The following is a 20,766-nucleotide window of genomic DNA, read 5'->3' as shown; positions in this document are numbered from 1 at the left end:
GCGTCCCTTTTCGCGTCACGTGCCGGGGGACGCAGGCAAGCAAGTGGGAGGGGGAAGGCGCGAGCGCGAGCGCGAGCGAGGAAAGGAGGGAGGGGGTGGGGAGGAGGGAACCTCACATCACGTGACAGGGGCGGCGCGGCCCGGGGTGTCAGTGTGGAGGAGACTGAGGTAAAGTTGGGAGCGCAGCGGCGTTGGCGGCGGCGGCGGCAGCAGCGGCAGCGCGGCGGGGCCGGGTATTGTCCGCGGCCCCTTTAAATCCGCGGTCTCCTTTTCCCCTCCCTCCCTTCTCCCCTACCCCGCCGCCCCCCCCAGTAGGCCCCCCGCCCCATGCGTTCCCCCCACTGGACACCCCTCCCGGTCGCGCGAACCCGGCGCCCCCCCTCGAGTCGGCCGCCGGGGGTTTTGTTTATGGTTGGATTTGCGGCCTAGTGGGCCGCGCCGGAGCCGGGGCCTCGATTTGGGAGCGTGGCCGGGGCGGGGCTTGGGCGGCCGGAGGGGGGGGGCCATGCGGCTAGAGCCCGAGCGGGGAGAGCAAGGAAGAGCGCGGGCGAGCGCGGCTTGGGCCCCGCCTGAGGTAGGGCCCGCTGAGCCTCGGCCGCTGCCTGTGAAGACGCCCGGGGGGCCTCCTCCCTTCCTGGCCCGCTGCGGCCTCTTCGGGTCCGGATCCGGCCTGGTTTGGGGGCGGCGGGGGCAGGGCGGCGGGGTGGAGCTGCCCCGAACTCCCCCATGTGGCCCTCGGTCTGGAGTGCGGAGGATGAATTTGTTCCGGGTGGGAGGTGAGGCGGCGGGCGGGGAGCCCCGCGGGGGCGCGGCGCGGGGTGCGCCTCCCTTCTCCGCGCGTGGGCTGCGGCCCCTCTCGGCCCCGGCCTCTTTGTCAGCCTGCGGGAGCCCCGGCTCCGGGAACGTGTTCGCGGCGGCCGCGCGGGCTGGCGAGGGGCAGTCGGGGAGGCCCGTGGGGGTGTCCGCCTCGGGGGCGCCCCTGAGCCCGGGCCTGGGTCCGCGCCCCTAGGGTAGCGCGGGGATCCCAAATTCCTTCAGACCCTGTGCTCTGTGGACAAGCCCCAAATTGCTTTGCAAACTGATGTCACAAACAGGAGACGGTCTCTCCGCCTTGAAGTGTAGTCTCCTCGGGTGGAGGGTGTCGTGGAAGCAAAACACAGTAACAGGCCCTTTTTGTTGTCATTGTTACCGTGTTCGCCCAGTGTCCCCGAGCATGAGGCGGAGAAAGGCGTTTGCTGCGTTCTCTCCATCCCCCTCCGCCGCCCGGGTGCTGCCGAGGGACGGTCCTGCCGGGGTGGCGAGGGCCGCTGACCGCCAGCCCTCCCGGAGGAGGAGGAGGGAACCGCGTTGGTCCGCGACGCTGAACTCCCCCAGCATTGTCCGTAAGGAGTAGCCGGTGCCAGTGATGGTTTCCGCTGTGGACAGCGAGCATCGCTGGCCCGGAGCTAATGATGAAAGACCTTAAGTCGGGCTGTTTGGGTCCTGAGTTTTGAAGCCCCTCTTTGCTGAATGTGTCCTATCTGGCAAGTACTCTTTTTAAAATTAGACTAGAGTGTACCGAGAAGGGGACGCAGGGTCATTTCCACAAAGCACCTAAGGGAGTTAGTCGTTCTGTTAGAGGTAGCGAGCCTCACCCATCCCAGTCCAGCTTCAGAGTGTCTGAATTGTTGCTCAACTTAGATTGTAAGCTCCCTGAGGGCAGCAACCGAGTCATACTGCTTTTGTATTTCCTAAAGTACTGGACACATAGTAGATACTCAATAAATACTTGTTATTTATTTTTTTCTGTAAAATTTCTCTGGCTATTTTTTCAAGTAGCTGGTTTTCAAAAGATGGTCAAGGACACACCTGTGTTCAAACCAGTATTTGTTTCTACGCTGTTCCCTTGGTCTCCCAACACATCTCATGTGTTTCCCGTAAATATTTTTATTTGCTAAGGAAAAGTTCTTAAGATTCCTCCATTCCACTGTGATAACTCTAGTTACATGTCTCTGCTTGCTACTAAAAGGCTACTGATTTTGTGCCCTCCAGTGATCCATCCCAGATCACTTAGTTTTGTTTGACCCGTCCTTCAGTGGTGTTAACTACCTAGGCGGTAAAATTTTCTTAGCTACATGTCTCAAAGCACCTGTAAGAGAGAGATGAAGTTAACAGCAGGAGTGATCAGGAGTGGTGGGTCGTCCCACCCCCCCTTCGGTAATTAAGTGGCTTTCAAGAGGACTTTTTAATATATATTTACACTGGTATAGTACATGCAGTTATCTGTATTGTTAGTCATGCAGTTTATAGTATTACGGTTGTAGGTTGAAACCACATGTGAAGTAGAAAGCAGCCAGTTTCTAAGTTACAAAAGCGTTTATTATTTGCATTAGAAACTTCATTTTAGAGCCACTTAGTAAGTATAATAGTTTTCGTCCGTTTTAATTTTTCTCTTTGATTTGAATCCAGGGGTACTGGTTAAAGAACACTTGTTCTTTTGTGAGTGATGAAACTTGGCTATAATGCCAGTCTGGGAAAATGGACTACTGTGTAGCAAATAATCCTGTACTAGTTGGAAATACGTACAGGCCTTTGTGTGCACATGTGCATGTGTGTAGGGAGAAGAGACAGTAGTTAAAGAATTAGCTTTGAGATTTCCTCAGAAATTCTGATGATAGGGACTCCTGGGTGGCTCAGCGGTTAAGCATCTGCCTTCTGCTCAGGGTGTGATCCTGGAGTCCCTGGATTGAGTCCACATCGGACTCCCTGCATGGAGCCTGCTTCTCCCTCTGCCTATGTCTCTGCCTCTCTGTCTCCCTGTGTCTCTAATGAATAAATGAATAAATCCGAGAAAAAAATAAATTCTGATGATAGAGACTGAAAAACTCTTAATTCTTATTGATTGTATCAAAAAAAACTTGATTCAACTTGGTGAAGAATATATCCACAGAGAAGTCAGCTTTCTTTGTAACCTGAAAAACTGGTGAAATTCACTTACCTAATAATTAATCCTTCTGTATTCCTTTAGAGGCTCAACCTGCCTCTTCCTCAAATTCAGCATTGTCTTTGGGCAGCTTAGCATTACCCCATATAAAGTTTTTATTAATGAAAAAATTATAAGTAGAGCAGAAAATACAAACTTACCCTCTTTGAGAGTGAATAAAACAACACAGTAATGGCATATTTTGAACATTCCATCATATTGTGAATATTTTCTTTGTTTACTAAATGCAACAGCCGAGGTTGCGTTAAAGCAAAGTATGAATGAAGGGAACTTAAGTTCAGGAGAATCCTAGTTTGCTAGAACTGTTAATAATGAAAACCATTCTCGTTTTGGGAAAGGCTCTATATGCTCTCTGTCTCTCTAAAGACTCAACAAAGTACTATTGCTGGCAATAGTGTCTCAAGTTTAAAATGATAATCCTAGAAGTCCTTTCTTCCAAATAAAACTTTGTACTAGATGCTTTTGGTTTGGGACAGATCTGTATATTAAGGTGAGTGGTAAAGGGTATTTGCATTTCTGGTGCCTGGGAACTGTGGAGTAGGTGGTCAACAGAAGTAGCTGCAAAAACTGTTGGAATTATCTAGGGAACTGAGATTCTGAGCAAAGTCACTGGGGCCAATACTTGCCTTGTTGAAGGTTATACAAGCTCCCACTGCATGACGAGAGATACAACTTGAGGGAGAAAGACTAAACTTGAGCTTGTCCTTTCCCAAGTGATGGGGGTCACATGCAATTTATATAAACTGGTTGTAAGGAAGATAGGACTTTTCATAGGTAGACTTGAGTACAATATTTTAAGTTATTTTTATTTGGAGTATAGACTAATCCCCTTCCTGGAAGGCTTTTATTTTCCAGGTTTTGCTGATTGTCTTTTCTTTTGTCAAAGGGACTTTAGATATTTTTGTGTAGAAGGCTTTTGATTCTTAACATCATTTTGCTTGCTATTAAGATAGCAAAACTTCGCTAAGCCTGTGTATAGGGGACTAGGAACCAAAGCATGCCCATAATAACTTAAAAACAAAAACTGTCACTTGACACATGCTTTTTATATTTCTTGTTTTACAAAAATAGATTAACAGCCATTGTTCCTTAAGGAATTTGTCAACTAAATATGTCTCAACAGATGAATCCTTTTGTTTTTTTTCCTTTAAAGAAATGAAAATGGCGAAGATGCTGATGAAAGACAATGAAAATACATTTTACCCATATTTAACCTCTAAATTTTTTTTTTTTACTCTTTCAGTATTCTACCTTGTAAATACTGTTATTTGTATATACTGTAAATGATGACGTCGGTGGGCACTAACCGAGCCCGGGGAAACTGGGAACAACCTCAAAACCAAAACCAGATGCAGCACAAGCAGCGGCCGCAGGTAAAGAACCCAAGGGGTATGGATCTGTTGGTAGCACTGCTGGTTGATGTTGGTTTCCATTCAGTGCAGCATCATTCTTTGCTTTGGATTGTTGGTTTGGGTTTTTTATTCTTGATTTCTAGTCCTTCATTTTACTTAGAACCTGATGATTGTTGATATGCTATACAACGTGCTTGCTTTTTGTTGTTCAATATTGCATTATGAGACTTGGAAAGAATGGGTCCTGTGCTTTGTTTTTGTTTTTTTTTTAAACCTTTTTAAAAAGATTTATTTATTTATTTATTTATTTATTTATTTATTTATTTATTTATTTATTTATTTATGATAGAGAGAGAGAGAAAGAGGCAGAGACACAGGAGGAGGGAGAAGCAGGCTCCATGCCGGGAGCCTGACGTGGGACTCGATCCCGGGACTCCAGGATCGCGCCCTGGGCCAAAGGCAGGCGCTAAACCGCTGAGCCACCCAGGGATCCCCGGGTCCTGTGCTTTGAATATCTAAGGTAGCATTTCCCCAGGACGAAATCTTATGTTATTCTCAAGCCTAGAGATAAGAGGGTAGCATTGGTTCTTGCAGGAATGGGAATAGGGTTTACACGTGACTTTGTAAATAAAAAATGAATTATTTGAGGTATAAATGTTTCAAAGAGGTACTGTGATCCCAAAATGGGAGCTTCTTTAACTGTGAACTTTGGTGAAAAAGCTTCCTGTTTTTTTAAGGATCATAGAGCAGAATAGTGACAGCTTCAGTGTTTAGTTCTTTGTCATTTTGCAAATTTAGGCATCTTATTTTATTTTTTTCTTAGATTTTGTTTATTTATTCATGAGAGACAGAGAGAGAGAGAGAGGCAGAGACCTAGGCAGAGGGAGAAGCAGGCTCCATGCAGGAAGCCTGATGTGGGACTCGATCCTGGGACCCCAGGATCACACCCTGAGTCAAAGGCAGATGCTCAACCGCTGAGCCATTTAGGCGTCCCAATTTAGGTATCTTAACTGGTGTTAGCATTTTGTTACTTGGTCATTTGTAGCAAGGAGAAGGAAATTGGGCAGGGAGATGGGGTGGGTTATTGACTACATAGGTCCCTCTTATTTCTCTAAACTCTTGTCTCTTGATCATGCTTTCTTGAACTTGACTTAATTCCTAGGCTACTGCGGAACAAATTCGACTTGCACAGATGATTTCAGACCATAATGATGCTGACTTTGAGGAAAAGGTGAAACAAGTGAGTATTGCTAATTTGCTCTAAGCGATGGGGAAAGACCTCAGGATTAAAACGTAGTTAAATGTCATAGGTGGCTACCAGGGTATTTTGTACTGTAGATATTGAAAGAATTATGACCTGAAATGTATTAAGCCTGTAAGTGCTTTTGTTTGATTTACTGTCCCCCTTTGGACAGCTACCTTATTCGAAAAGGTTTTATCTTAATTTTAACTTATTTATTGGACGACTTTGTTGATGCCATATTTATAGCAATTTTGAGCAGTTGTGCCATCTAGGAATTGTAGAAATTCACAGTATGCTGAAGCCTGTGTGCTTCTGGATTTGATTCTCTATCAGATATTTTACTCTTTGTTTTATAAGTACTTTTGACCCCATCCCTAATCACAGTTGTTCATATTTTGCTTCTTGAACTAGCATACCAAAATTATGCATATTTTGGTTTTTTAAGCCTGAGGTTCTTTCAGACTCAGCTGGTGTCTTCTCTCTTTTCTCTTGTTCACCTGGTTTTCTTTTGTGAGGAGTGCAAACTTGTTCATAATGGTTGCTGATCTTTTTCTTTCAGTTGATTGATATCACTGGCAAGAACCAAGATGAATGTGTCATTGCTTTGCATGACTGCAATGGAGATGTCAACAGAGCCATCAATGTCCTACTGGAAGGAAACCCAGATACGGTAGAGTGTTTAAATAGAGTGTTCTAGAAAGTGGGTCCTTGGCTGAGAAGCTCAGAATATTCTAAAAATAGCAAGTGGAGTAACTCAACTTAAAGGAGAGTACTTTATTCTCCAAATGGAGCTGTGGGTTGCAGATACTTAAAATTTATATAGAATAAGTAGAAGAAAACATAAAATCCATCTCCCTTAATTAGCTTAGACTAAATTATTCATTCCAGGCTAGTGACTGTTTTCCAGACTGAGTTGGCCTAAATTGGAGATGCTATATATTAGCCTTAGTTACTAATCATAGAACATTCTGCTCACCTGTTTTATTGTGTTGAACAAAGTCATAGAAACTAGCAGATTCTCATTTCAAGATATTCCCATCAGTGTCACCTTTTACAATACATTTTCAGGGATCCCTGGGTGGCGCAGCGGTTTAGCACCTGCCTTTGGCCCAGGGCACGATCCTGGAGACCCGGGATCGAATCCCACGTCAGGCTCCCTGCATGGAGCCTGCTTCTCCCTCTGCCTATGTCTCTGCCCCTCTCTCTCTCTCTCTCTCTCTCTCTGTGTGTGTGTGTGACTATCATGAATAAATAAATAAAATCTTTAAAAAAAATACAATACATTTTCATTGTTTGAACTTAATTTCTGTTGAGGTAGTAGAGAGAGTTAACAGCCTGTTGACCATCCCTGGAGATGACGGGATATCTTTTTTTTTTTTCCTTGAGATGACATCTCTTACCCTAAAGTTTCACCTCTTCTCTTTTCCACTTAATGAGATCCTTACATTTTTGTGCTTATCATTGTCCCAAATTGTTAAGTCCCTTAAGAACAGGGGTTCTGCTTTACTAACCTTTGGAATGTTCCTGTAGCGCTTAGCAGAGAACTTTATTGTTTTAACAGCAATGTATCATTTTAAAGTAATTTTCATTTACTTGGTCTTACACTGGGGATCTTTGGTTGGGATAGATAACCAGAGTTTTTTACCCTTTGAGAGATCAGCTTACTGGTATTACAGCATCACATTAGCTAAATATTGGAGGTTTGTCAGATTCCTTGAGACAATAGGAAATAAGAGTGGGAAACTTTTTTTTAATTTTTTTATTTTTTTACTTATTCATGAGAGACACAGAGAGAGGGGCAGAGACATAGGCAAAAGGAGAAGCAGGCTCCTTACGGGGAACCCGATACAGGACTCGATCTTAGGACCCCGGGATCACAACCTGAGCCAAAGGCAGATGCTCAACCACTGAGCCACCCAGCTGCCCCAGTGGGAAAATTTTTTTAATCATTGAATTTAAATTTGTGGATTTTTCTCTTCAGAAATATGGTCTTAGGGGAACCTTACTAGCTCGGGAGTATGGGGCTCTTGATCTCGGGTTTTGTGTTCAAGCCCCATGTTGGGTGTAGAGTTTACTTTTTAAAAAAATGTGGTTTTTGATTTTACATTACTGATCTTATTTGAAAATTACTTTCTGGATAATTAGATAATAGTGCCTTTGGCTCATTGTGAGTTTACTGAAGATTTTTGGGTTAGGGGAAGAGTGGGACTAGTCCTGGCTTTTAAAAGTCTGGATTTCAGGGACACCTGGGTGGCTCAGCGATTAAGCATCTGCCTTCCAGCCCAGGGCGTGATCCTGGAGACCCGGGATCGAGTCCCATGTCGGGCTTCCTGCGTGGAGCCTGCTTCTCCCTCTGCCTGTGTCTGTTTCTCTCTCTCTCTTTGTGTCTCTCATGAATAAATACATAAAATCTTTAAAAAAAAAAAAAAAACAACTTCTTTAAAAAAAAAAAAGTCTGGATTTCTTTCTTCCCTCCCTCCCCCTTCCTTTCTTCCTTTCTTTTTCTTTGCATAAGTCACATTTTGTTTCACTTTCTAGCATCTTCTGCCTAATGCTGCAAATCTAACCTTCTATAGTATCAGAAAGGAAAATAAACTGGAGAATGTAGGCTTGTGGCATGAATAAAACAGCCACTAGTGAAAGTGGGGAGTAATATCAACTGCCAAGGGAAGTTGGATGTTGGTGGATGAGATCTTATCAGAAAACTGGCAGCACCTTTGGGAAGATCATAGTAATTCCTTTTCCTTATAAACCTGGGTAGTGCCAGCAGCTGATACATACCATAGAGAAGGAAAAAGGTGAGAAGTTTCTGAAACTTGCCAGACAGACTAGCTGAAAACTCTGAGAGCTAGCTGTTTTGAGTCTAGTTTCCAGGGTTCCTGATGCAGATTTAGTTATAATAGGGATACTATAACTTATGAATCGAAGCTACTGTGAGCATAAAATGACCCACCAGTTGTAGTGTGGAATGAGCTTAGACTGGAAGGGTAGGCAACAAGGAGCTGCCAAGTCCTGGATGGATACTTAATCTTTTTAAAAATTATTAGTGAACTATTATAGACTCTTCAGAATATGTGAATATGATTTTGCTATAATTTTAAGCTGAGTTTTTAACTTAAAAACTTTTTTAAAATTATAGTGAAAGGGCAGCCCAGGTGGCTCAGCGGTTTAGCACCGCCTTGGCCCAGGGCCTGATCCTGGAGACCGGGGATCAAGTCCCACGTTGGGCTCCCTGTGTGGAGTCTGCTTCTCCCTCTTGCCTGTGTCTCTGCCTCTCTCTCTCCCCCTCCCTCCCTCTCTGTCTCTCATGTATAAATAAAATCTTTAAATAAATAAATTATAGTTAAATATATTTAAAATTTATCATTTTAACCATTTTTAAGTGTACAATTTAGTGGCATTAAGTACACTGATGATGTACAACCATTAGCATTATGCATTTGCAGGACTTTTTCATTTCCTAAATACTGTATCTATTAATAACCCCTGTCCGCATATTGCCAGCTCCTGGTAACCTCTTCTATTTTCTGTTTCTATGAATTTGCCTATGCTAGGTACCTCATGTAAGTGGAATCATACAGTATTTGCTTTTTTATGTCTTATTTGGCATGGTGTTTTTAGATATTCATATTATGGCCATGTGTCAGAATTTCACTTCTTTTTAAGGCTGAACAATATTCTCTTTTTTTTTTGAACAATATTCTAATATATGTATATGCCATATTTTATTCATCCGTTGATGGACACTTGGAATTATTTGGAAGAAAGTTATAGACGTCATAAAATACTCTGCAGCATGGTTCCCTTAAAGAAGGATACTCTTCTATATGATCACAATATTGTCAACCCTGGAAAAATTAAGTCATTTCATATTATACTTGGTCCATATTCTTGAAAGTTATTAGATATTAGATAGCTGTTGCTGAGCACTAGGTCCTTGAGTAAGATGGTAACTAGGCTAGTAAATATCTGGTAGTTTTGGTGTTTGGAAATTTTGGTTTGTACATATTTTCTGCAAAGATAGTGTGAATGAAGGGGTGTGTTTTTAAAATTTCAAATTTATAAAACTCATTTCTTGAGGAATGAGGTTTTTGCAAGACGGATTAGCTTATTTTCCTTATCACAAATTTTCCCTCCATGCAGTCTGGAATGAATCATAGATTATTCTGCTTTGGGGAAAGTTTAATTGGACTATATCCAGTTAGGAAGTATAAATAGAATACAGTGTGTAAAACCTGGAATAGAGGGCTTCCTATAGTCCATGTCTCAGGGCCAGGGCTGTGCCTTCTTGACTGCTACCTGGTCTTTTAGCAAAGGAAGTTGGTGTGCATGTCAGGGAGTGGGGTTGGGGGTGGTTTAGTGAGGAGTAGGTGTAGTTATTCTCCTAAATTCTGGTTGCTTGATTAGAGAGTGCCTATGCTGTTCATTCGTTCTGAATTCAAAGTTAACCTTTAGAAACTTTAATTTTTAAGTTATTTTATTCTTCTTTTAAAGATTTTATTCATGAGAGACAGAGAGGCAGAGACATATACAGGGGGAGAAGTAGGCTCCCCCTGCAGGGAGCCTAATGGGGACTTGATCCTAGGACCCCAGGATTACGACCTGAGCCAAAGGCAGACACTCAACCACTAAGCCACCCACGTGCCCCAACCTTTAGAAACTTTTAGGTTTCTTTTCTGCTTTGACATAAATAAGACTATAAAAAATTGAGTGTCACTGAATCCAAAGGGAGTTAATTTTTTCAGCCCAGGAAACACACTTGAAAGATAAGGACCAGTAACTAGGTTCTTTGACTAATTTGCCTAGTGACTACACTGGATGATCTTGACCATCCCTTTGGAAGTGATCTCTGCAATCCAGCTATAAGTGCCTCCTGTATAAAAAAGTATTTTAGTTTTGCAGTGATAGAATTTGTTTTGAGATTGTATCCTCCATTTAAATAGATATAAATTAGTAGAAATGTTTTAGATTTGGATAATGAGAGAGGAATGGTTAACAGTTTTCACAGCTTTTACCTGTGGTTTCCCAATAGCAATCCATATTGATTCGATGTCATTGCTCTGCTCTTCTTTAGCATTCGTGGGAGATGGTCGGGAAGAAGAAGGGAGTCTCAGGACAGAAGGATGGTGGCCAAACGGAATCCAACGAGGAAGGCAAAGAAAATCGAGACCGTGACAGAGACTATAGTCGGCGACGTGGTGGGCCACCAAGACGGGGGAGAGGTGCCAGCCGTGGACGAGAGTGTATGCATAGGGCTTTATCAAAACCAGCTGTGGGTCAGTAATGTCTGGACATCAGGGATGTCAGGGCTCTGCTAGGCTGGACGTAGTCACCATTTTATCATTCTTTTTAATTTTTTCTTGCCTCCATTTGTTCTGAGACCTGGGTATCTCTTATATGTACCATTTTCTGGCTACAGCTACCAGTTTGGCATGAAATTACCCTGCAGTCATTTGTAAAATTGTCTGACTTAGACCTCTCTGTTGTGGTTCATGACCTTCCCCTAGTAACCATCATGTCCCATCTTTCCAGCTCATTTTCTTTTCCTTGTTTTTGTCTCCCCACACCATCTGTACGTGCTACTTACATATTTACGTAAATTCTATTGACTCTGCTCTGGCTATCTGTGTTTTTAATTTTAGTTCGGGGTCAGGAAAATGGATTAGATGGCACCAAGAGTGGAGGGCCTTCTGGAAGAGGCACAGAAAGAGGCAGAAGAGGACGTGGCCGAGGCAGAGGTGATCGATTTCTTGGGGGGGCAGGGTTATTCTTGCTAGTTCTATACGGGTTTACTTTATTTGAAAACCAGCAAATTTACATGGCATCTCATGACCTTAATTGTTGAGATGTTATGCAAATTATAGAGATTGTGGAGTGGGAAGTGGAAAAGAAGGTAGGTGTCATTTTCTTTAGTCTTTATTGTTGATGTTAAAGTATTTGCTTAAGGACTCAGCAGTTTGGTCAGCAAAGGAACAATCTGTCAATAGTAATGAGTGTACTACTGTAGTATATTGACTATACTACAGGGTGATAGAAAAAATATTTAATAATATCAACCACTTACTATTCCAGAGTTACCTTAGTTAGCAAGGTAGTTTTATATTAATTTCTAAAACATTTCTTTCTCTTTTTTTTTTTGTTGTTAGGTGGCTCTGGTAGACGAGGAGGAAGGTTTTCTGCTCAAGGAATGGGGTAGGTTTCATTGATTTGATGCCAGACTTTTTAACTATTTTTCCCCTATGCATCACTATAATATTTTAGAGTGGCTGGTATCTTGGTATCCTGAGGATAACCGAAATGCAATTAGAAAGCTTTCTAGATCATTTAATCAAATAGGTATGTAGACTTAGGGCTTACAGATAAATGTTTACCACCTGGGTCATTACCTCTCATAGCTTCATTTGAATGCATATAACTGCTGTCTTCCAATATTCCGTGTGGATTTTATTATGATTATTGATGTCCTAATCCAAAATAGGTCAAGATTTAAATTGAGATTATACCATAGAATTTAGGTAAGTGAGGAAAGGAGACATATACAGGATTGTAGAATGGGGCTGTGGTTGATCTGTACTAGGAAAAAGTCAGGATTCTTGTGGCCCTCCTCGCTGAGTTAATATTTGCTGGTGCTGCTTAGAGGTCAGAGACTCTTTTAAGCTTTTTTTCCCCCACCCCCAGAACCTTTAACCCAGCTGATTATGCAGAGCCGGCCAACACTGATGATAACTATGGCAATAATAGCGGGAATACGTGGAACAACACTGGCCACTTCGAACCAGATGATGGGACGAGTGAGTGACTGTTTATTGTTTCCTGTCTCTAAAAACCTAAGGAAATAATTACTTTGAGGTTGTGGTCACATTTACAAGTAGAGGAATAGTTTTTGGGTGCAGAGATAGGGGAGATAGAGATGGCCATTGAAATGCTGTCTCTTCTCTTCCCTGACTGTGTGCCTATAGGCACTTCATAACGCTATTTCAGCTGGTCTTCATCACTGTTCTGTGAGATTGACACTGATCGTCCTCTCCAGATGACAGACTGAAAGGGTGGTTGTGAGTGAAATTTGCTAGTATTTGAACTCAGAATTGCTGGACTCAAAGCCCATGCTCTTTCTGTGTCCCTGTGTGGCTGCCATTAGGTCCAGGTATGATTCGTAGAGTTTCTGTTAGGGTGTCTAGCTCTGCCTTCTGAAAAGGTATCCTTAATTAATTAATCAAGCCACTACTTGTAGAGGTGAACACTGCCCAGAATCAAAGCTCACTGTTTATTTTTTGGCACTGAGATAATACCTTTTTTCCCTTCATTTTTGGAAAAATTTCCATATCTAGGAAAAAAGGAAATTGTATTTTTCTAGCTCTATTTATTTATTGGATGGTCTTCTGAACATCAAAGGATACTAGGGGGTTTGAATAAGATTTTTTATTTTATTTTATTTTTTTTGAATAAGATTTTTTGTTGTTAGCTAATTTTAGTGTCTGTATCTGAGTAGGATGTATATATTTAAGGATATTTTAGACTTGTGGTATACAGCAAGATGTGTTTTGGAATAAAAGATACTTTAACCTTTTTTTTATTATTATTTTTTAATTTATTTATTCATGAAAGAGAGAGAGAGAGACAGAGACAGAGACATAGGCAGAGAGAGAAGCAGACTCCTCATAAGGAGCCCGATGTGGGACTTGATCCTGAATCCTGGGATCACACCCTGAGCCGAAGGCAGGTGCTCAACTGCTGAGTAACCGAGGTGTCCCTACTTTTACCCTTTTATTTATTTTATTTTATTTTTTTTAAGATTTTATGAGAGACACACAGAGAGAGGGAGAGAGACACAGGCATAGGGAGAAGCAGGCTCCATGCAGGGAGCCCAATGTGGGATTCGATCCCAGGTCCCCAGGATCATGCGCTGGGCCGAAAGCGGCGTTAAACTGCTGAGCCACTGGGGCTGCCCACTTTTACCCTTTTAAATAAGAACAGTCTCTAGGCTCCAGAGTATTTTTTAATTATTATTATTTATTTATTTATTTATTTATTTATTTATTTATTTATAAAAAGATTTTTAAAAATTTGTTTATTCATGAGAGACACACAGAGAGAGAGAGAGGCAGAGACACAGGCAGAGGGAGAAGCAGTCCCGACACGGGACTCGATCCCAGGTCTCCAGGATCACACCCTGGGCCGACACTAGCACTAAACCCCTGAGCCATCTGGGCTGCCCTCCAGAGTATTTTATTATGGAATCTCCAACTTCCTTATGCTTGAGCCAGCACATGGAGAGCTTGAGACCTTTTTCTCCTGTAAAGGGGGAAATTATTATTATGATATCACCAACTTCCTTATGCCTGAGCCAGCACATGGAGAGCTTGAGACCTTTTTTTCCTGTAAAGGGGGAAATGAGTTAATAGTAGAGTGTGAGTTAGGTTCTTTGACTCCTTACCCATTTATTTGCCTTGCCCCTTTTCAAATATCATTGATCTTTGTCTCTGTCTTTAGGATAGCCTTTGGCACAAGCATTTCATCTACTGCCAACAAAATGTTATATTATACCTCAGGTTCTAAATGTTACTAGCTTTTTGTTTATCACACTATCTTAGAAATTCATTTTGAATACAATTTTCCCATTGGTGGAGGCTGAAGTTGAGTTATTGACAAGATGGTTATCTTTTTATGACATAGACCAGTTGGCTATGAAATATCTTTTTTATTCTTTGGAGGCACATAGTTGCACTTCATTCATCTTTTGATGGTTTTATAGAGGCAGTGGTAGCAGTGTAGCAGTCTGAATAACAAAACTTTCTGTTTTTGAGTTCTAGTTCTTGGGCATTTGATTTTTTATCATTGGTAGAAAAAATAATAGGTGTTAAGGGGTTTGTTTTCAGTTGTGGCTAGAAAATTAGGCATGGAGTTGCAAGATTGCAAGCCTTAGCTGTTTTCAGCAAAGATGTAGTTTGGAAAACTAGGAATTATGAGGTGTGTATTTATGTCTTTTGAGTAGAGAATGGCAGATTTGGGAGGTTAGAATCAGAAATCTGATTTGTGGCTGAATGAAAAACTATGTGATGCTGCTGTCAACTTGTTAATGTGAAAGAATTGTAAAATGCATTTCAGTTCATTTTGCAGTTTGAACTGACCTTCCTGCATGATCTCTCTGTTTTCATGATAGCATACTTCAAATTCCCTATTTTACTTAAAGAGAATTTCAAACCTACCCTTAAAATATCCACAGGTACAATGGGACTTATGTTTTTTGGGGAAAATGTTCTCATTCATAAGCAAAATTTCACTGGTTGTTTTTTCTTTTTTTCTTTTTTTGTTTCAGGACTTGATTTCATTGGGGTTGAGGGGTCAAATTATCCCCGAAAATTTGAGACTGCTCCTGGTATGATACATCCAGGTGCCTAAACTGCCCCGGATATTTTTACAGATTTTTATGAATTGAAATATCTGTGGATATGTCATTTTTCTGTCATCCTGCTTTTTTTCCTTTTCTGCCTTTCTCATATTCTGTGCTTTTTTTCCTTAAAAAATTTTGTCCATTAACGAATATTTAACATTTACATTGACTACTGTCTGCTGACAGAATGAAAACCTTTGTCATTCAGACCCTTTGTGCTCTTTCTATTCCTTCGTGCCTCCTCAGTACAGCCTTCTTGGCCACGACTGTGCATTCTGTATGGGATCAAGTAGGCATCTGCGTTCTTCCTTTCCATCCCAGATGCAGTCGCCAGAGTGCAGGAAACATTTCTGCCTTGAGAGGGTCTGTCAGTAGGAGGTAACTTCCCAGGTCACTTTGAACTCCAGGATTATGTATATGGACAGATCTTGGGCTCCATTTATCTAGAGCAGGATGGATGTCAATGCAGAGGAAGAAGAGTGTCACCAGAGAGAGAGAAGAATGTGCTTTATAACTTGTCTGACCTGAGATTGAACTTTGGTTTGGAGAAGGTTGCCATCTTTAAGTGGTTTGGAATTTCCGTGGACCAGTTATAATGGCCTGGGAGAGGCATTATAATGAACATCTTTTTTTTCTAGGAAATAGAGTTACTTCATTATCAAAAGTTTAGAAGAATTTAATTTTTTTTTAAAGATTATATTATGAAGTAATCTCCACACCCAACATGGAGCTTAAACACATGACCCCAAGATCAAGAATTGCATGTTCTACTGATGGAGTCAGCCGGGCACCCCTAGAAGAATTTCTGTGGGCTTTGTAGATGAATATTTCTCTTCAGAGACAGTGAAATATCTGAATGCCAGATTTTCATTCTTAGAACAAAGCTTCTTCATTTGGAAAGAAGGCTTTAAAGTTAATCGGTGTGTACTGTTCTAGAGAAGAAAATGAGAAATGTTCTTGTCCTTTTATATAGGCAGGTTGTTATTTCTTACTCTGGTCTTTTGGTTAAGGGAAGAATCCTGGCTCTCAGAACAGTTTCCCTTTCTGAGGATAATGTATACACGAAGCAAAACAATAGGAGTGTTTAAGGTGGTTTGATTGCTGATGAACCTTTTCTCTAGAAACTCTCCTGACTTCATTGTTACCACCATGAGGAGGGTGTACACCTGCATTGTCTGCACAGTGCCCTTGGCAGATAGATGCCATGTTCTATAGGATTAGGATTAGGATAACTAACAGACACATTTGTTTCTTCAGTTTTGTCCAGTGTCTTCTGAAAAGAGCAGACCTGTGAGAGTTTCTGTGGTTAGACTTAAAAGATCTATAAATTTGACTGCTGCTGAGTATGCATTTTTAAAGTGAGCTCCTATAGCAGATGTTTGTCCCTGCCCTTAGTTTGGAAGCCTGTCCACTTTCACTGCTGTTCCATGATCACGTGGCAGCCATTTGTATTCCTCATCACTGCTATTCTCTCTCCAGATTGCCCACTGTGTTGTCTTATATCAGATGAGTAGGTGTAGTTTATGTTCTGGTTTACATTGGCTACTGCCATTTCACTTGAACTGACCACTAAGTCAGAGGGCTGAAGGATGTAAGAGATTGCCTGGAGCATTGGGTCTGTGGTCCCCCCACCCCCAAACCCCCACTGTCTTTGCTGTTAAAATTAACAAAACCTGAAAGTAAGTGTGAAATCATAATCTTATTAAAACCCTGGTGTTCTGAGGTATCACTCTCTAGTCTTTTTCTCTCCTTAGAGCCTAGGAATCCCTTCTGATTACTAAAATCTGGTTACACTTTAGGCTGCCAAAATGTTGATACATTAGTGTTTTTTGCACATGCTTTGTATTGGCACTTAAAGTACTTCACTGTTTTATCTTTATTGCCAGGTGCGTGGAGGACTGCAACAGAGGAGTGGGGAACTGAAGATTGGAATGAAGATGTAGGTATTCCCAGGTCATTCCTCACTAGTGCCTTCTATCCTTAAGTGGTGTTTAGGGATAGAAAATGGGTATGTTTCTACCCCTTAAAATCACCCTTGAGATTCTGACCCAAAACTTTTACATCCAAAATAGTGTTCTGAGCCAGAACATTTCACATATGTTATATGAAGGAGACTGGGCATGAACAGGACTCTGTGGAACCAGACTATGGAAAGGGCAAGTGCACCTGTGTAAGTCCAATATCTGATTGTCGGATTTATCCCAGGAAGAGATGGTGGTTGGGTAGGGCACCAGAAATGGAGTCAGGCAGGTAGTGCACTGAGTAATAGCTGCTGGTGGCACATGACTCCTTTGGAGTTAGTTCCGTTATTTGGTTTACATTCAGGCACTGAAGTATGGTCCTGTAATTGGCTTAGAGGTGGGTGCAAAATGAAAGATACGGTATCATGTCCTCAAGTTTACAATCTGGTTGGTTCTGGAACCCTTTTATTCACTTGAAGCCCAACTTTGTAATTGAGATGAATATATAGAACTGGCTGTCTTCCAGCTTGACTCAACTTGGAAGCCTCATACATGGGTGGTACAAAGATGACACATAAACAAGCTCCATGAATTCTCTGGAGTAGAACCTGAGCAGAAGAATTCTGCTGATTCTTGGTCACAGTCAAGCTTTTGTTGTGAATTCTAGTTTTCAGTGATCGTGGATTAACTTTTTTAACATTTTCAGTCTACTTTCATATATTTGTATCTATTCAGGCAAGACAGCTCATACAGTGAGAGGGTGATATGTCAAACTTTTGATTTGTGAGATCTGAGTTTTTAAAATTTCAGATGCATCAGCATCAGAGGGTGATTCTTTTCGGTTGTAACTGAGCTAGATTGCCTTGTGAATACTTTCTATGATTTGGCTTGTCTGTTTAAGCAATTTTCAGAGAATGGTATATTTGGAGGAATGGATTCCCTGTTTTTTAGAGAAGAGATTTTAATCAGAAAGTGAAAACAAAACCAAAATAAGTTTTACATAGTAGGATGTTTTTCCTTAACAATTGCTTATCGAGTTTTAGGGTTTTACAATGCAAAGAGTAGGTGTAATAAAGTCACTATTAAAGCAAAAATTGCATATTGTTGAAATTATCCCTAAAAAGACCTTAATTCACCAGCACTTGGGTTCTTACTGCTCAAAAGCTAGGAGTTAATTAAATTATTTTATTTCTGTCTTTGTCTTGGCTGTAACCTTTCTTTGAAAGGAGCAGTGGAAGATTAAAGTTTGGTTTGGGTAGCGGTGGGAGTTGGGAACTCTGATGAGAAAGTATAATAAGGTTTCTCTATTTCTGTGTGGCGTGTGTACTCAGCTTCTCATAAGTTGAATGTGCATATCCTGTGACTCCACTATATTTTATTAGGTTTCTTGATTTTACCCTCTCGATAAAATCATTGAACCTGTCTAGAAGGGGCATGCAAGTCAATCCGTGTAGGGTTCCTCTGGGTAGGTGGTTCTCTTTTCTGAGGGTTTTTCCTTTACCTTGGTATTAAATTCCACTTACGTATGCCAAGTTTCTGACTGTAGCCCACCTAACACCAGGAGTGACTAATCTCTCTGTTTTCCAGCTTTCTGAGACCAAGATCTTCACTGCCTCTAATGTGTCTTCAGTACCTCTGCCTGCGGAGAATGTGACAATCACTGCTGGTCAGAGGCAAGTGTGTGGTAAAGTTCAGCGTCTTTTCCCAGGAGGACCTGGTGAGAGAGCTGCAAGGAGGAGTAGCACTGGGCCTTTTATAAGCTCCCATGGTGCTGGTAGTAATGGTACCCAAGCCTACTAGGTTCCTCTCCAGTTGATCGATAGGTTTATAGGAGTAGATTTACTGAGTAGAAGTCCATATATTATAATTTTAAAGATGATTCTCTTCATAATAGCCTCTTTAATTACATAGGTCGATCTGAATTAAAACTTAAGCATAATGTAACTTTTCTGGTAGTAAGGTAAAGTTAAACATGGAAATATTTTCATTTATTTGAGTTTGCAGAACTGTTCAGAGCTTCTCAGGCTTTATAATTAAAATCTTTGTCCACTGAGTCTACTGAGTAAATCGATCAGTTCTACCTTAGGATCTGGCTAATGAACTTTTTTGAACTTGAACCCTAGGTCTTAGGGTCAGGAGAAGGAAATATACCTACCAGGAATATTTTTATCCCTGGAAAGCCTCTTGGATTATTTCTAGACGTGGGTATGATAGGTATGATAGGTCTAGACTCAGAAGGTCCTAAATTGCACTAGAAATAGGATATTAGGGACATTGTCCCCAGAAGTGAGGTGTATTGTTTTTCTGAAACCAGTTCTTCAATTCTTTGATACCAACCAGATGTTCAGTAATTCAGTTCAATTCTGACAGTGTCCAGAGTTAGCACAGACCCTAGTTGACACCTTTATTCCATAAGACTGCACTTGCTTTCGAGGTCAGCTGCAACTTGAGCTCAGGCTATCCACACATTTCTGCCTGGCTGACTACAGATTTGGGGATTCTCATAGCCTCCTTCTTAGATTCAGTAATCAGCTAAAATGACTCACAGAACTTAAGGAAGAGTTTCCTTGCTGTAGCTGGTTTATTATAACCGGTGCCAAATATAAGACTTGGATGCGGCAGGGCATGGCATGGGGTGCAAAGCCTTGAAGTTTCATTACTTAGATTGGCCTGATTGATTAAGCCGTTGGCTGTTGAAGGCAGTTTCCAGCTCCCTTCCAACAGTAAAAGTGGGTAGGGTGTGCCAGGGCTGAAAGTTCTAATCTTCTAATCCCCTTCCTGGTGTTTCTGGTGGCAGCCCCCTTCCTGAAGCTATGTGGGGGGGCCTCTTACTCTGAGTAACCTCATTATTGTACACTTTGGTTGAAAGAGGCTCATTGGGATGCCTGGGTGGCTCAGTGGTTGAGCATCTGCTTTTGGATCAGGGCATAGTCCTGGGGTTCTGGGATCGAGTCCTGCATTGGGCTCCCTGCAAGGAGCCTGCTTCTCCTTCTGCCTGTGTCTCTGCCTCTTTCTGTGTCTCTTAGGAATAAATAAATAAAGTTTTCAAAAAAAAAAAAGGCTCATTATGGGACACCTGGGGTTGCTCAGTCAATTAAGCATCCAACTCTTGATTTTGGATCAGGTCATGATCTCTTAGAGTCATGAGATGGAGCCCCATGTAGGGCTCCATCCTGGGCATGGAGTCTGCTTAAGATTCACTTTCTCTAATAAAAATAACAAAACACACTCAGGAAATTTTAAGGGTCTTAGAAGCTCTGTGCCAAGAACTAGAGGCAAAGTCAAGCTATATGTTTTTATTATACCACAACTAACTTTGGAAACTTTTTTTTTTAAAAATATTTTATTTATTTATTCATGAGAGACAGAGAGGCAGAGACACAGGCAGAGGGAGAAGCAGGCTCCACACAGGGAGCCTGATGCGGGACTCGATCCTGGGTCTCCAGGATCAGGCCCTGGGCTGAATGAAGGCAGTGCTAGACTGCTGAGCCACCTGGGCTGCCCAACTTTGGAAATTTTATAAAAATTAAGGGGGGTAATTCCAAAGACACTTGAAAAAGATGCCAGTGTTCTGGTGTATGTTTTTATGTATTAGGTATTGGTAATGACAAGTATTCAGTATTAAAATAATTGGCTAAAAACTTGTAAATTTTGGCCCAATATCATGCTGTGTTCAAACTAACATTTGCTATTCTATTAAATTGATTTCACTAAATTGAAATATTTAACATTATTATGGTTGACAACACCACTGGAATACAGCTAGATCATGTTTGGCTCTTATATATCAATTATTTTGGCAAATTAAGCATTTCAGGTCTTTGTGTTTTTGATGT

The 20,766-nt window shown here is 41.5% G+C and overlaps 1 protein-coding gene across 14 annotated transcripts in view; it reads left to right on the top strand.

Moving 5' to 3' along the window:
- Positions 1 to 131: 131 nt before the first annotated feature.
- UBAP2L (ubiquitin associated protein 2 like) overlaps positions 132 to 20,766 on the top strand; it is a 41,159-nt gene continuing 20,524 nt past the window's right edge. For 5 of the 14 annotated variants that reach the window (XM_055324113.1, XM_055324109.1, XM_055324111.1 and 2 more), the window contains exons 1-11: positions 132 to 168; positions 4,227 to 4,356; positions 5,498 to 5,575; positions 6,138 to 6,248; positions 10,653 to 10,821; positions 11,221 to 11,316; positions 11,725 to 11,770; positions 12,257 to 12,369; positions 14,895 to 14,969; positions 16,856 to 16,908; positions 18,518 to 18,603. In XM_055324113.1, the coding sequence (XP_055180088.1) occupies positions 4,267 to 4,356; positions 5,498 to 5,575; positions 6,138 to 6,248; positions 10,653 to 10,821; positions 11,221 to 11,316; positions 11,725 to 11,770; positions 12,257 to 12,369; positions 14,895 to 14,969; positions 16,856 to 16,908; positions 18,518 to 18,603 (917 nt within the window). In that variant the 5' untranslated portion in view covers positions 132 to 168; positions 4,227 to 4,266. Of the gene's footprint in view, positions 234 to 4,226; positions 4,357 to 5,497; positions 5,576 to 6,137; positions 6,249 to 10,652; positions 10,822 to 11,220; positions 11,317 to 11,724; positions 11,771 to 12,256; positions 12,370 to 14,894; positions 14,970 to 16,855; positions 16,909 to 18,517; positions 18,604 to 20,766 lie in introns of all 14 variants that reach the window. The other 9 variants (XM_055324118.1, XM_055324116.1, XM_055324117.1 and 6 more) reach the window with 3 other exon arrangements.

Source organism: Nyctereutes procyonoides, unplaced genomic scaffold (assembly GCF_905146905.1).
Source record: "Nyctereutes procyonoides isolate TBG_1078 unplaced genomic scaffold, NYPRO_anot_genome, whole genome shotgun sequence".
Lineage (NCBI taxonomy): Eukaryota > Metazoa > Chordata > Mammalia > Carnivora > Canidae > Nyctereutes > Nyctereutes procyonoides.
Note: the sequence above shows the minus strand (reverse complement) of the source record. Positions and strands in the feature narration are given on the sequence as shown.